Genomic DNA, 17,396 nt, shown 5'->3' with positions numbered 1-17,396 from the left:
TTTATTAATATTACCATTTTATAAGCATGGATAATCAAGGGCTGATTGTATTTACATCATCTATATTTATTGAATACGAAGCCCTGTAGAAAATATGCTAATATTCCCTTAGCCTGCACCAGGAGCCTTGCCTGCGTGTGGGCCTTCTTTGGAAATTGTGTTTCAACACTGGGTATGCTGGCCTCAGAGGATTTCTCCACACTTTTCCAAATCGTTCCCTAAATTGGTGTAAATAATTCATAATGTAATACTTGGATATTCACAATCTCCCTATAAGCTTATGTGAACCAAGTATTATAATCTCCACTTACTCACGAGCCACAAGGGAGAGACCGAAGCCATGCCACAGAGGTAAGAGACAAAGCGAGGACAGACTAGGTGGCTCTCAGTCTGTCCTTAAATAATGCAGGGATTGTCTTAGTGATGGCTTCCTAGTTGCAAGGATCATTAAATATTAGTCTTTTTGTCAAATACCAAAAACTTTTATGTCAAGGAATTAAAATATTTTTGTCTTCCTCACCTTGTAAAACCTTTGTGCATTTTTGTTTGTTTGTTTTTTGTTTTTTTGAGACAGGGTTTCTCTGTAGCCTTAGAGTCTGTCCTGGAACTCTCTCTGTAGACCAGGCTGGGCTTGAACTGACAGAGATCCACCTGCCTCTGCTTCCCAAATGCTGGGATTAAAGGCGTGAGCCACCACTGCCCAGCTTTGTGCAAATATTTTAATACCTCCACCCAGAAAAAACTTTCTTTTATTACCCAGCCCACCCTGTGAAGTTAAGTGATTTAAGCAGCACATCCTTCCTAGTTTCCCTTCTTTTCCTTTAAAACTAGCCAAACTCAAAAGTCTATGAGGTCAGACCGCAGCCAAGGGGGAGAAGATGAAGCCACCAACAGAATTAGAATAAATACTAAGTAAACTTCTGGGCTTGGGTCTTAGTGATCCCTGATGTAGGAGGGTCATCTGTCTATGTGTTTCTTTCATTGGCTTTTTAATAGGGCAGAAAATTAGGTGGGCAGAATAGACAGAACAGAATGCTGGGAAGAAGGGAAGTGAGGTCAGATGCCATGGAGCCAGCCACCACGTCAGACATGCTGAATCTTTCCTGTTAAGCCACTACCTTGTGGTGCTACACAGATTAATAGAAATGGGTTAATCAAGATGTGAGAGTTAGCCAATAAGAGGCTAGAAATAATGGGCCAGGCAGTGTTTAAAAGAATACAATTTGTGTGTTGTTATTTCCAGGGCTAAGCTAGCTGTGTGGAAGCCTCTGAAAAGCAGGCCTACTCACCTCATCACTACAGCTCCCTTTTTACAAAAGCAATCAATCACCTTGCCAAGTTACCTTTGCCTTGCTGGTGTGTTCCATTCTGCCACACTAATGTTGCCCTTTCTCTGTTTCTGGCATGGCCCTTAACAATAGGCACACTACAACCCACTATGGTAGCATCCCTCCGTGCTCTTTCCTATCTCCTGACTTTCCTCAAATGTGTTAGAGACAGCTGTGCCCAGTGGTCCTGCCTCTTCTGAGTAGGTAGTACTTTCTTGAATTCACCTTTACTGACAGAGACAGGAGTTTCTTTTTGTTAGAGATCTATGTGTGTGTCAAAATTGGGGTTCCTGTGTATGTCAAAATTGGGGTTCCTGTGTGAGTCAAAATTGGGGTTTGGGAACACTCCTCACTTCATCTTTTCTCTTTTAGCATTCACTCTGTCAACCTCATCAGGTATACATGCCGCCCGATTCTTCAAGTACCTGGCCTCTATTTTTCTAAATGTAAAGAATTCGCATATGTGTAAAGTCTTGGGTTTCTTATGTCTCTGGAATCTTCAGCACCACCCTGTTGGAAGGAGACATCAACACCCCTGGTACTTGTCTCAGCTTAGATGTTTCCTGTTTTCTAAAGACTTGGTCTCTCAGAAGGGCAAGGAGAGGTGACACATGGGAAACCATGGAGGAGGACAAAGAGCCAGATCACAAAGACAGTGGCTTTTAGGAAGAGCCCTGCTGAAGCTCAGCTCTTTGAGCTGTGTGCTCACCATGGTGTGAGTCCCCCTGCTGGAGCTGGAGAAGAGTCCATAGAGGTTGATATTCCCATTGGGTGTCTTACCCTTGGGTAAAGGAGAGGGTGTGGAATGTGGGCACTTTGAGACCTGTTGTGGGGGCAGGTCCAGTTCTACACCAAGTCCAGCTGCTTGGGACTTGGCCTGCAGAATCTACTGCCTATACCTTAAAAAAGAATCAGCAAGAACAATCAAAACCAAGATACCCTCACACTGGAAAAGGCTATCAGGCGTGGACTTAATGGTGCACACTTTAATCCTAGAACTCGGGAATCAGAAGCAGGTAGATCTCTGTGCGTTCAAGGCAGTCTGATCTACAGAGTGAGTTCCAGACCAGCCAGGGCTATGGTATCTCAATGAAAAGTTAAAAAAAAAAACAAAACAGCTAAAGACAAAAGAACAGGATGAATTTTGATCTTGCAAGCTTGTGATTACGAAGGATCACAGGACACAAGAAGGGAGCTCAGGTAGACTCACCACAGCTGGCTGACATGCTCCTCTCTGCCACTGTGGGGCAGCGCGGTGGTTTTTGTCAGTTCCTCGAGACTGGATGGATTCCTGGACTCCATAAACTCAGCAATTCTTAAACACCATCTCCATTAAATCTGCATGAAAATCCAATTTCCTTTCATCAAGGAAGGGACAAACATATGGGGAGATGTATAATCTTATTTATCAAGAACCATTTGTATAATTAAACACGAATATCCTAAAAGGTCGCCTCGGGTCGCCATTTGCATGAGGAAGTAATTTGTCGAACGTCAGGTACAATAGACCAGGTGGATGGATGTGCGAGCATATAGGGTTAAATTAGGCCCAATAACAGCCAACCACACAGTGATCAATCAGAATGATAGATGGAAATGTCAACACGAGAAGACTGTGTCTCCAAGTGCTATTCCTTACTAAGCTCTCAGGTAAAACTAACTTCGGGGAATTTTTCTTTATCATTGGTTGTCTTTTACTGTTTAATAATAATAATAATAACAATGATAATAATATTACCATGGGCCTTTAAAGACAAGTTTATGTGTGCACTCCAGGGGTGCAGTGTTGGGAGGCATGCAGATAGATAGTTTAAAGCAGGCTTATGTTGGGAAAGAGTTTCGTCTTGTTTTGTTCCTACATCAGTACACCTTCTAGAGAAGAAACGCCTTGGCAGACTTTTAACGGGGAGGCCAAGTCCGATCTGTGTTTGTGTTTCTGTCAGGGGCAGATGCTTTGTGAAAGGCAAGTTCTGAAGTTGAGCTGCTGTCAAATGTAAATCTCCAGCCCCTTGCTGATAGGGTTGCTGGCAGCTCCCTTTTCAAAAGAGAAAACTAACCTGCTTCCCAGCGAAGAGGCTCTTTAAAGACAGTGAGTGATCTCTCCTCATTTGCATAGAATCACTCACATTATTTTTATATATTCTTTTTTTTCAAAGCACTTTAAACTATTTTATGTTGTGTATGTGTGTGCACTGTGCATGGGTTTTTTTTCGGTGAGGGCTGGCATTGTACTCTTCCCAGTAAACAAGCTTTGGATTCTGTAGGTTGCCGCTATGTGTAAACAAGAGACCAAGGCTCTCAAAGTCTAGATTAGGTCAGGTCCCTGGATGTGCAAGGGTGGAATGTGAGTAAATTGTCTCAGCTGACCTGGTTCCCTGTGAGATGGGCTGGGAAGTGAGAGACAGGAGACTGTCCCTGGGATGGCAGGGCTCATGTCCAAGGCAGAGTACCACCCACGCGGCGCTTGTGCCCTCTGCAAAGGCCAAGGGCAGACTTACAGGGGTTGGATACTAGGTTATTGATGAAGAGATCAGATAGCATGCCCCAAGAGGGAGGATGCCTGGTTCAAGGAGCTGGAGACCAACCACTTTAAGGGCAACCTTCCAGGGATGGACCGGAGAAGACTTTCACAGCAGATGCGAGGCAAGCTTGGAAAAGACACTATTTAAGGGAAGATGTAAAATAAGAGTACAAAGGTCAGTATCAGATTCCCTGCCAGGAACAGGCTCTTGGCGACTTCCAGGCATGCTGATAGTAATCAGGGTCACAAGAAGGAAGCCTGTGGAGGGAGCTTTGATAGCAACAAATCTAGCAAATAACTACCGCGTGTCCACAGAGACAGCTGCCACACAGGTGGGAAGCTGAGGCACAGTACAGGGGCAGTCTAGCCCAGGGCGGAGAACATTCGGTTCTCTTCTTTTAATATTAATTTTTAAAGTTAAAACACAAGTGGGCTTCCTTATGGCGTTTGCATACACATATGCTATTTTTATTTGTTGTTTCTATCTGTGCTTTTCCACCCGCTGCCCTTCCCTGCCCTCTGGTCTTCTAGCTGGGCCACGACTCCCTCTACACAGTTCCCTCTCATTTCCATCTCACAGGTACTTCCGTCACCATCTCCTCTTCCTCCTGTTTCTACACATACACACATGTACACACACACACACAAAAGTCTGGATTCCACATATGAACATAACATGCACTATTTGTCCTTTTTGGGTCTGGCTCATTTTGCCTAACACAGTAATATTCAGCTACATCCATTTTCCTGCAGACATCGTAATTTCTTTCCTTTACAGTTTAATAAAATTTCAGTGTATGTAGACGAACTTTTCTTTGTCCATCTATCTCTATAGATAGATATCTAGGCTAATTCCATGTATAGGCTACTGGGAGCAGGACAGAAAGAAACATGGCTGTGAAAGTGTCTCTGTGGGTGTTGGCTTAGAGTCCTTCGGGTGTGTGACCAGAAGCGGCTCATCATTGTCCACGTAGATGCAGCATGGGATTGTGATGCTGCTCTTGGAGTTAGCCCTTTGATCAGGTGGAGTCTTATTTTCAAGATGTGATATAATCTAATAATTTTATTATGTTTAAATGTGCGTGTTCATCAGTGGGTAGCTATGTGCACATGACTGCAGCTTCCTGAGGGAGCCAGAAGAGAGCACCAGCTCTGCTGGAGCTGAAGTTAGACATAGTTGTGAGCTTCCCCATGAGGATGCTGGGAACAAACCCAGGTTATCTTTCCAGTCCTCAGTTAAATATAATGGTAAGTCCTCAGTGTATAGGTTTTAGTGTACTTTGGCATTTTATCTTCTAGAATATAGACAATATAAAATCCCTGTCTAGCAGGGAATCTACATAGGACCTAGTATTCTCTCTTCTCTTGACAAGAGACCTTCATCACACATTGCTCTTTCCCCCTAGACTTCCTTTTTAGTATTCAATCAATTTGAGATCACAATAGCAGCCATATGAATCAGCATGCTTATGCAAAGCAGGCTCAGCCTATACACATGAGCGGCAGTGAAAATGGAAATGGTCACAACGAGGGGAAAGCCGGAGACGAGACTGCAGCGGTGGCTGCAGCGGTGGTGGCTGCAGAGGTGGGTCTCACGGCAGGAAGGGCAGCCGTGTGTGCCATGCCACATACCACAAGAAAGAGACAGAGACTCCGTGATGGCAGCCTTGCTCACTCTCGGCACTCTGCCCCGCCCTCTTCCATGCCCACTCCCTGTGACAAAAAAAACGTCTTTCAAAAATTTATTATCGTTTTTACCTATGTCCAACTAAACAAGACATGGACTAGGGTATGTTCTTGTAGTAATAAGGGCTCATAATTAAAATATTACACAGATTATGCCTGTGATATCTTCTTAGAAACAATTACTGAATTTGGTAACATGCGACAGGGTGGCATTCTGGCTTGGAGTGTAAGTGTCCACCAGAAAGTCACATGTTGAAGGCTTGGCCCTTACAGGTGGCAGCTTTGGGAAGATCAACTCACTTAGGGTTTTGGAATTTAACAGAACATTGGAAAGTTTTGGAGGTGAGATCTAGTCAGAAGAAAGTGGTTGTTGGGGAGTATCATTGAATGGCATATTTTGTCCTGGTCCCTTGCTGCTCCCTCTCTCAGTTCTCGCTGCCATGAGGTGAGCAGCTTGCTGCACTGTGCCCCCTTCACCATGATGCTGTGCTTGCCACAGGCCCAGAAGTAATGGAACTCAGAAGCCACGGCCTGTGACCTCTGAAACTGCCAAAGTAAATATTCCCTCCTTGAGTGACCTCAAGCATTTGTTGCTGCAGTGGCAAGAAGCTGGCTAACATGGATGGAGAAAGATGGAGGAATTATGGGCAGGAAATGTTGAATAGTGTATTAGTGTGATTTTCTTTTCCTTTTGGTCCTAGGAGATGAATTTAGACCTCATGCGCACCAGGCAGGCATTTCGCTGCAGGACTGCCTCTCCAGCTCCCTGGCCTTTCAGTTTTCAAGGATCAATGTAATAACCAGAAAGCCGAGTACCTTCGGAGGGGACATGGAGTTACCTACTATAAATTCCATGACAGAGAGGGGATAAAAGGCGGTACACACAGAGCATCTTCTAAACACACTTCCCCAATAAACAAATAAATGATGGTTAAAGTTTCTTCTGAAAGACTCGTGATCTACACTCGGTATGTGCACACAAGTTAGAATAACACCACGGATTACACAGTCCAGAGCTTCTCAGTAGGGAACTGTTAAAAAGGTGGGCAAGTCAGGTTGGAGAAAGTTGATTGTTTTAAAAAATCGTTTCTGTGGTAACAATGGGAAGCGTTACAGTGTAAGATGCAGAAACTACAAATACTTTTAATGAATATAAAGTAATGGAAACGTTTAACCATGGATTCTATACTTGGCAGTGATCAGCACATCAATAATGCCAGCTTGATTTGCTACCTAGATACACATTGCTGTTTTCAGTGCAATATGTATTTAACTACTAATGGGTATCATCTTTTTGCTAACATCCATGGTGGCACACACCTTTCACCCCAGTGCTCAGAAGGCAGAGACAGGTGGATCTCTGCGAGTTCGAGGCTAGCCTGATCTACAAGAGCTAGTTCCAGGACAGGCTCCAAAGCTACAGAAAAATCCTATCTCAAAAAACCAAAAACCAACCAAACAAGCAAGCAAACAACAACAAAAACCAAAGCAAAAAACCATGAAGCTGTTCTTTAATTTACTCATTTCTCTCAAAGATTTAATTACTGTATCTTTCCTAAAATAATTTTAATTATTTTAAAATTAATTTAAAACACCTGACACTAAGCTGCCGTACCTGGACAGCTGTAGAAACAGGGAGCACTCTTTGGAACTAGAGATGGTCTTTGTGTGGAGTGTGTCAGGAGGGGTTCCTGGACCAGGGTCGTCTACATCACTTTGGGCTCTTGCACCTGAACATGGGTTCTTAGCATACTTCCAGCTGATTCTTGCACCCAATACTCTTCGCAAATGCTATAGAACCAGGAACAGAAATCTAGGGACAATCATGTTTCTGCTTCTCTTCATAGAGTGTTGTGAAGTAATCTTGTTTACACTGTGAAGAAGTGTAACTCTGATCGGTTTAATAAAAAGCTCAACAGCCAATAGCTAGGCAGGGTTCCTGGGCCCAGAGGATGCTGGGAAAAGGACAAAGACACGGAGGAAGCAGAAAAGCAGGATGGACAGTTCATAGATGAGGTAAACGAGCCTCTGGGCAGCACGTATGTTAATAAAAACGGGTTAATTTAAGTTATAAGATGTAGCCAAAGACAGGCCTACGCTATCAGCCAAGCTTTCATAATTAATAAGCCTCCATCGCATTATTGGGGAGCTGACGGTCCCGACAAAAAAGTTCTACTACACGTGTCTGTTTAGAGTGTGTTCTAGCATCAGGACTACCTACAATCTTGAAAACAAACACTAATGTATGTGTGTGTGTGTGTGTGTGTGTGCGCGCGCGCGCGCGCGCGCAGAAATCCAAGGTAACATCAGGTGTCTTTGCCAATTACTTTCCGCCTTATGTTTTGAGACAGGGACCCTCACTTGGAGCTCAACTGGCCAGTGAGCCCCAGGGATCCTATCTGTCTCAACTGCACTAGAACTATGTGCTACTACTTCTGTTTGCCTGTTTGTTTGAACTAGATCCTAGGGGTTTGAACACATGACCTCACGACGGCATGGGATGCTCTTTGGTGATATCCCTCGTATGTTTCCTCATGGAGTGTTTGATTAGACAGCATTTCAGTAATTCTGGGTGGCAGTAGGAAAGAGCCCTCGTTGTTTGTACAAACCAGAGAGTGAAAATACAGTGCTAACAATTCACCTCAGAAATTAAAAAAAAAAAAATAAGAGCATGGGCAGCCATGGCAGTCAGTCATTAATCAGCAGAGTAAATAGGTCGCGTGTTAACAGGCAAACAATTAAATTATTTGTTTCCCAGGGGCATGGAATGTGATTGTTATCACACTCCCGCGAGGGAGACAAATAGATATTAAAAGGGTCTTTCCAATACCTGTATTGGCTCAGGCCAACAGCTAATTCAATAGATTCGATCACAGTCCGCGCTTCCTACATGGCTCCTGATTTATGGCTTTGGCATTCTTTAGTTATCAGTCAGCGTGGTTTGCTCCCGGCATTCATAAATTATGCCTCATAAATAAAAAGACACAATCAAGGAAATCCTATGGGTCCCTCTACACTCTTGGAGAGCGTTCCCTTGCCATTCACGCGCAGGCCTTTTTAAGGGGTAGCTTGCCGTGGCTTTTGAATATGGTTGAGTAGTAACACACAAGAATGGGTTTTGCCAGAACTGGACAGAGAGGCTCATGGCTGGAGACAGCAATGAGTCTGCAATTATATGGCTACGGAATTGTTTTATTTTGTGACTAGCCTACAGATTCCAGCCCGGCAGGGCTACTTGTTGGAGGGCTTGGTGAAGCCACCTGCCTCATTGTCTACCTTTCTGACCCTCTTTCATCACCAGATGGACTTTGCCCAGCACCTCTGTTTGCCAGATAACCTCACTGAGAACCTTTCTTGCACAGAGTCCCTGCATTCCTGGTTCCTTTCATCCAGAACACTTTGGATCAGGCAAGAAGGAACACGATTTTACTTGAATTCTGGGACACAGGGGAAGAAGGGGGTGAGTGAGTGGGTGGAGGGAGGGACATTGTCTCACTTTCTACTGGTACTTTTGAAATTCAGAGATGTGAAGTAACTACACAAGTTAGGAGACTTCTCCCATGTTAGAAATGACCACCTGGTCTCCACCGCTGAGGCTGCTGCTGCTGCCCTGGTTAGACTGCTCAATAGATACAGCTAGGACTCTGTTCTAAACCACGAGGTTGGAGAACCGGCTTGAACACAGCATGAAACACCGAATTAATCCGAGTCCACGCTTCGTAAGAGTGAAGGTTCGGAGTTTACTGCTTGCTAAGTTTTGCGCTGTCTGTTCCACTTTGGAGGGAACAGGAACTTGGTATCATTCTGCTCTCAGAGGGGATGCACAGGAGGAGGAAACCAGCTCCCTTGGCCCTCGGCTTGCTTGCTGCATGTGCTCTCAGGCGTGTATGACCCACAGGCCCCCTGGGCACCAAGGGAGAAACGGACCCAACACAAAACTGAAAACTTCCTGAAAGTATTGGGCGATCGTTGTTGTTGTAGCTGAACTATGTGGCTCTCCCCAGCACGAACTTTGTAGATGGAGAAGCAGGCTGCCATGCCAAGAAGTTGATCATGTCCCTTGTAGTTCATTGTTTAATCAAGGTATTTAATCATTCCAACAATGCCATACAGTTGGCATTAATACTCTCATTTCACAAGGAAACTGAAGGGCGTAGATGTTTATGCCATTTGCTATGTATAGGGTAAACTTTCCAGTATAAGTGTGTGATACCAGCCCGGACTACTCAGGATTCCTTCCTGCTTAATTCTATGCTAGCTAATGTCAACCGTCAGTCTTACAGGATCTAGAGTGACCGGGAGAGCAGCCTGAGTGAGGCGCTGTCCAGGTTGGGCTGGCCTCTGAGCACACCAGTGAGGGATGGCCTTGATTATGTGGAGGTGGGACAACTCACCCTAAATGTGGGCAGCAGCATCTCACCACTGGGCCTTGGGCTGAACTGAAAGAGGGAAATGACAAGCCTCCATCCTTATCTACTTTTTGAGTAGTGATTCTATCATGTTCAATAAAATGGCAGCTACGCCCTGACTGTTGCAGTCCTGAAAGGATGCACCATCTCCACAGAGTGGCTGGAGCGAGCCAAGACTGGGATGGCCGGGAAAGTAGACTGCACTGGGTGCTAGAGTGGACCCTGTTGCTCTGATGAGACGCCCCGACGAATGCAAACAGTGGGGGAAAGGGCTCATTTGACTTTACCTTTTTGGGTCACAGTCCAGCATCAAGGGTCAGTAGGACGAGAACTTACGCTGGGCTTGAAGCAGAAATTACAGAGTGTGACTGCTAGGTCACTCTGACTCTCCTGAAGGACCATGATTAGCTAACTTTTTTTTTTTTTTTCGAGACAGGGTTTCTCCGTAGCTTTTTGGTTCCTGTCCTGGAACTAGCTCTTGTAGACCAGCCTGGCCTCGAACTCACAGAGATCCACCTGTCTCTGCCTCCCGAGTGCTGGGATTAAAGGCATGTGCCACCACCGCCCGGCTTAGCTAACTTCTTATATGCCTGCTGAGGGATGGTACCATTCAGAGAGGGCTGGGCCCTACTACGTCAGTTATCAGTTAGGGTAATTCCTAACAGACATGCTGGCAGACTCACCCATGATAGCAGTAACTGAGTGCGGAGACTGCTTTTTCAAGTGATTCTGACTGTGTCAAGTGGGCAGCTAAAGTAACTAGGGTGCGAGGTAAGATAATTAATTATCCGTGAATGTAAAAGACACTGATTAAGCCACATCTATGTGTCAGACACTGATGTCCAACCCTGCATACCATAGTAATCAAGGATGGAGCAAAATCTACCGGAGAAAAGGTAATCCACAAGAACAGATAATAAATCAAGCTAGGAAGGAACTGATGGTACAGGGTCAATGTGTGCATGGTGATACACACATACACACACACACACACACACACACACACACACGTATGTATGGGTATTTTCATGCAGCATATAGGAAATGCATCAGTCTGTCCAGGACTGTCCAGAAGGGTCTTTAGGAGTGATACTCAGGCTATCCATTCAAGTAGGCAGAGGCCACCAAACAAAGATCAGTAGGAACAGATCACAAAGGAAGAGCCTGTGCAAAGACCCTCTGTGCAGAACCTCAGCTTAGTCCTGAGTAAGGGCTGAGGCTGAGAAGATGAAGGCAGATGCCAGATAACAGGAAGCCATTCCTTGTGGGAGCAGAGTGGAGCCTGCGTTCCCAGGTGCTCAGAATAGTTCCTTATTCATTTCAGCTTTTCTCCTTACAGGGTTCTGGATAGTGAATGCTTTCTGTGCATTTAATATTAAATTCTAATTTGTTGTATAGGTGTTAAAGTATTAGCTTTTAACTCTAGTCCACTCAATATCTTTATTGAAATAAGTCTCTTAACCCCATTTTACAGAACTTCCAGTTTGCTTTTCTGTTCTTATGACGAATCACTGACCAAAGCCAACATGGGAGGAGAGGGGCTGTGATTGTCTGAATAAGAATGGCCCCCATAGCCTCAAATATTTGCACATTTGTTTCCCAGTTAATGGAGCCATTTGGGAAGGATTAGGAGGTGTGGCCTTGTTGGAGGAGGTGTGCCACTGGGAGTGGGCTTCGGGGTTTCAAAAGCCCTCGCCATTTTTGGTCTCACTCTGCCTTCTGCGTGTGGATCAGATGGGAACTCTCAGCTGCTGCTTCTGTGCCTTGCTTGCCTGCCTGCTGCTACACTCCACGTCAGGTTTGTCATGGATTCTAACCCTCTGGAATGGTGATCCCAAGATGAAACGCTTTCTTTTACAAGTTACCTTAGTCATGGTATTTCATCAAAGCAATAGAAAAGTAACTAAGACAGGTTTTTGGGTTTTTTTTTGGCTTAAACTTGCATATCATACTCTATCACCAAGCGAAGCCAAGGACAAAACCTGGAAGCAGGAACTGAAGCAGAGATCATGGAGGATTGCTGCTTACTGGCTTGCTCACCCATCTAATACAAGGCCACATGCCCAGGAATATCACCACCTACTGAGCTGGGCCCTCCCACATCACTAGTTAATCAAGAGAATGCCCCATAGATTTTCCTCCAGGCCAGTCTGATGAAGACATTTTCTCAATTAAGATTCCCTTTTGCTGGGCACATGCTAAGAGATTAGATATGAAAACAGGATCCAACATTTTGCTGTTTACAAGAAACTCACCTCAACCACAAAGACAGACATCTACTCAGAGTAAAGGGTTGGGAAAAGGGTTTTCAAGCAAATGGACCTAAAAACAAGTGGGTGTGGCCATACTAATTTCTAACAAATCTGACTTCAAACTAAAATCAATCAAAAGAGATAGAGATGGTCATTTTATACTCATAACAGGAACAATTCATCAAGATGAAGTCTCAATCCTGAATATCTATGCCCCTAATATAAAAGCACCCACTTATGTAAAAGAAACATTACTAGAACTCAGGCAGACATCAAACCACACACACTAATAGTAGGAGACTTCAACACACCTCTCTCACCAATGGACAGGACAATCAGACAGAAACCTAATAGAGAAATAAGAGAATTAATGGAGGTAATGAAGCAAATGGACTTAACAGACATCTATAGGATATTTCACACAAATAGGAAAGAATATACCTTCTTCTCTGCAGCTCATGGAACCTTCTCAAAAATTGACCACATACTCGGAAACAAAGCAAACCTCCACTGATACAAAAAAATTTTAGTGACCACGTGTGTCTTATCGGATCACCACAGATTAAAGTTAGAATTCAACAATGAGGCTACCCCCAGAAAGTCGACAAACACATGGAAACTGAACAGTCAACTACTGAACCACACCTGGGTCAAGGAAGAAATTAAGAAAGAAATTAAAGTCTTCCTTGAATTTAATGAAAATAAAGAGACAACACACTCAAACCTATGGGACACTATGAAAGCAGTGCTAAGAGGAAAGTTCATAGCACTAAGTGCCCACTTAAAGAAAACGGAGAAAGCACACATTGGATACTTAACAGCACACCTGAAAGCTCTAGAAAAAAAAAGAAGCAGACTCACCCAGAAGAAGTAGAAGACTGGAAATAATCAAACTGAGGGCTGAAATCAACAAAATAGAAACACAGAAAACAATTCAAAGAATCAATGAAACAAAAAGTTGGTTCTTGGAGAAAATCAACAAGATCGACAAACCCCTATCCAAACCAATCAAACAACAAGAGAGAGAACACGCAAATTAATAAGATCAGAAATGAAAAGGGGGACATAACCACAGACACAGAGGAAATTCAGAGAATCATTAGATCTTACTACAAAAGCCTGTATGCCACAAAACTGGAAAATGCAAAAGAAATGAAAATTTTTTTTAGATAAGTACCATATACCAAAATTAAACCAGGACCAGGTAAACAATTTAAATAGACCTGTTAGTCGCAAAGAATTAGAAGCTGTTATCAAAAACCTCCCTTCCAAAAAAAGCCCAGGACCAGATGGTTTCAATGCAGATTTCTACCAGAACTTCCAAGAAGAACTAATACCTATACTCCTAAATGTATTTCACAGTATAGAAACAGAAGAGTCATTGCCAAATTCCTTTTATGAAGCTACAGTTACCCTGATACCAAAACCTCACAAAGACCCAACTAAGAAAGAGAATTACAGGCCAATCTCACTCATGAACATCGACGCAAAAATTCTCAATAAAATACTGGCAAACCAAATCCAAGAACACTTAGAAAAATTATCCATTATGATCAAGTAGGCTTCATCCCAGAGATGCAGGGCTGGTTCAACATACGCAAATCTATCAATGTAATCCATCATATAAATAAACTGAAAGAAAAAACCGTATGATCATTTCATTAGATGCTGAAAAAGCATTTGACAAAATTCAACACCCCTTTATGATAAAGGTCTTGGAGAGATTAGGAATACAAGGGTCATAAATATAATAAAAGCTATTTACAGCAAGCCGACAGCTAACATTAAATTAAATGGAGAAAAACTCAAAGCCATCCCACTAAAATCAGGAACACGACAAGGATGTCCACTCTCGCCATACCTCTTCAATATAGTGCTTGAAGTTCTAGCAATAGCAATAAGACAACATAAGGGGATCAAGGGGATTCGAATTGGAAAGGAAGAAGTTAAGCTTTTGTTATTTGCAGATGATACGATAGTATACGTAAGCGACCCCAAAAACTCTACCAAAGAACTCCTACAGCTGATAAACACCTTTAGTAATGTGGCAGGATACAAGATCAACTCCAAAAAATCAGTTGCTTTCCTATACACTAAGGATAAGGAAGCAAAGAGGGAAATCAGAGAAGCATCACCTTTCACGATAGCCACAAATAGCATAAAATATCTTGGGGTAACTCTTACCAAGGAAGTGAAAGATCTATTTGACAAGAACTTTAAGGCATTGAAGAAAGAAATTGAAGAGGACACCAGAAAATGGAAGGATCTCCCTTGCTCTTGGATTGGGAGGATCAACATAGTAAAAATGGCAATTCTCCCAAAAGCAATCCCCATCAAAATCTCATCAAAATTCTTCACAGATCTTGAGAGGACAATAATCAACTTTATATGAAAAAACAAAAAACCCAGGATAGCCAAAACAATCTTATACAATAAAGGAATGTCTGGAGGCATTACCATTCCTAACTTCAAACTATTACAGAGCTACAGTATTGAAAACAGCTTGGTATTGGCATAAAAACAGAGAAGTCGACCAATGGAATCGAATAGAAGACCCAGATTTTAACCCACAAACCTATGAACACCTAATTTTTGATAAAGGAGCTAAAAGTATACAATGGAAGAAAGAGAGCATCTTCAACAAATGGTGCTGGCAGACTGGTTGTCAACCTGTAGAAGAATGAAAATAGATCCATATCTATCACCATGCACAAAACTCAAGTCCAAATGGATTAAAGACCTCAATATCAGTCCGAACACACTGAACCCGGTAGAAGAGAAAGTGGGAAGTACCCTACAACATATGGGCACAGGAGACCACTTCCTACATATAACCCCAGCAGCACAGACATTAAGGGCAACATTGAATAAATGGGACCTCCTGAAACTGAGAAGCTTCTGTAAAGCAAAGGACACTGTCACTAAGACAAAAAGGCAACCCACTGACTGGGAGAAGATCTTCACCAACCCCGCAACAGACAAGGGTCTGATCCCCAAAGTATATAAAGAACTCAAGAAACTATACTTTAAAATGCTAATTAACCCAATTAAAAAATGGGCCACTGAACTGAACAGAGAATTCTCAACAGAAGAAGTTCAAATGGCCAAAATCAGGGAAATGCAAATCAAGACAACTTTGAGATACCATCTTACACCTGTCAGAATGGCTAAAATCAAAAACACCAATGATAGCCTTTGCTGGAGAGGATGTGGAGTAAGGGGTACACTCACCCATTGCTGGTGGGAATGCAAAATTGTGCAACCACTTTGGAAAGCAGTGTGGCGGTTTCTCAGGAATTTGGGATCAACCACCCCAGGACCCAGCAATACCACTCTTGGGAATATACCCAAGAGATGCCCTATCATACTACAAAAGTATTTGTTCAACTATGTTCATAGCAGCATTATTTGTAATAGCCAGAACCTGGAAACAACCTAGATGCCCTTCAATGGAAGAATGTATGAAGAAAGTGTGGAATATATACATATTAGAGTACTACTCAGCAGTAAAAAACAATGACTTCTTGAATTTTGCATGCAAATGGATAAAAATAGAAAACACTATCCTGAGTGAGGTAACCCAGACCGAAAAAGATGAACATGGGATGTACTCATTCATAATTGATTTTTAGCCATAAATAAAAAACATTGATCTTAGAGAAGCTCAATAAGAAAGTGAACCCAAAGAAAAACATATGGTTATCCTCCTGCACATTGGAAGTAGACAAGATTGCTGGGCAAAAATGGGGGGTGGGGTGGGATGGGGGAAAGGGGAGATGGGGAGAGAAAAGTGAGAAGGGGAGGATGGGGAGAGCTTGGGGAAATGGGATGGTTGGGATAATAGAAGGATGGATATGGGAGCAGGGAAGTATATATCTTAATTAAGGAAGCCATTTTAGGTTTGGCAAGAGCCTTGACTCTAGAGGGGTTCCCAGGGGTCCAGAGAGGTGTCCCCAGCTAGGTCCTTAGGTAGCTGAGGAGAGAGAGCCTGAAATGGCCTGACCCTATAGCCATACTAATGAATATCTTGCATATCACCATAGAACCTTGATCTGGTGATAAATGTAGATAGAGACAGACACCCACTTTGGAGCAATGGACTGAGCTCCCAAGGTCCAAATGAGGAACAGAAGAAGGGAGAACATGAGCAAGGAAGTCAGGACTGTGAGGGGTGCACCCACACACTGAGACAGTGGGGCTGATCTATTGGGAGCTCACCAAGGCCAGCTGAACTGGGACTGAAAAAACATGGAATAAAACCGGACTCTCTGAATATGGTGGATAATGAGGGCTGCTGAGAAGCCAAGGACAATGGCAGTGGGTTTTGATCCTACTGCATGTCCTGGCTTTGGGGGAGCCTAGCCTGTTTGGATGCCCACCTTCCTAGACCTGGATGGAGTGGGGGAGGACCTTGGAAACTGGGGGGTGGGGTGGGATGGGGGAAAGGGGAGATGGGGAGAGAAAAGTGAGAAGGGAAAAATGGGGAGAGCTTGGGGAGTGGGGCATGGGGAGTGGGGGAAGGGGGAGGGAAAAGGGAGGCGGGAAGGCGGCAGAAATTTTTACTTAAAAAAAAAAGAAAAAAAAGAAAGTTCTTGTCATACAAAAAAAAAAAAGATTCCCTTTTGCTGGATGACAGTTGCTTGTATCAAGTGGACAAGAACTAACCAGCCCACCAGATAAGAGACACAAGTATAACTCCCTCGCTAAAGACAGAGAGCCAGTAAGTTTTGCAGCCAGGTAGGAACCCATCTGTGTTCCTTCCAGACATGAAGGAGCTGTGCTTCAGAAAAACAGTGCATGGAAGTGGGGCCAGGAAGTTACAGCAGGTCAGGATCTGAGCCGTTCCCCTCCCCACTTCAACTGGCTAACTGGCTGAGCTGCTTCAGTTCCTGATAATGCAAAAGAGGTAACAGTGCCCACCTTACAGAATGACTCCAAGGTCCTTGGTAGCTTTAATTGTCAACTTGACACAGGCTAGAGTCATTTGAAAGGAATGTCTTGACTGAGAAACTGTCTGGATCATGCTAGTCCATGCATATGTCCCTGGGACCATCTAGACTTTTAATTGTGTGGGAGAGGCCAACCCACTGTGAGCATATTCTTCTCTGGGCAAGTGATTCCAGAAGGCAGCCGGCCAAGCATGAGCCTGTGTGACCCGCATCAGCCATGTGACCTGCAATCAGTTGTAATCTGCATCAGC

General features: G+C 43.6%; 1 protein-coding gene across 1 annotated transcript in view; it reads right to left on the bottom strand.

Moving 5' to 3' along the window:
• Positions 1-17,396, bottom strand: part of Ush2a (usherin) — a 669,744-nt gene that overhangs the window by 22,225 nt on the left and 630,123 nt on the right. The window contains 3 exon segments of the mRNA XM_041635252.1: positions 2,038-2,107; positions 2,109-2,221; positions 15,517-15,530. Of these exon segments, the coding sequence (XP_041491186.1) occupies positions 2,038-2,107; positions 2,109-2,221; positions 15,517-15,530 (197 nt within the window).

The sequence above is a fragment of the Microtus oregoni genome, unplaced genomic scaffold, assembly GCF_018167655.1.
Source record: "Microtus oregoni isolate MIOR12 unplaced genomic scaffold, Mior012 000047F_ref0000412, whole genome shotgun sequence".
Classification (NCBI taxonomy): domain Eukaryota; kingdom Metazoa; phylum Chordata; class Mammalia; order Rodentia; family Cricetidae; genus Microtus; species Microtus oregoni.
This window is presented reverse-complemented; position numbering and strand designations above follow the sequence as displayed.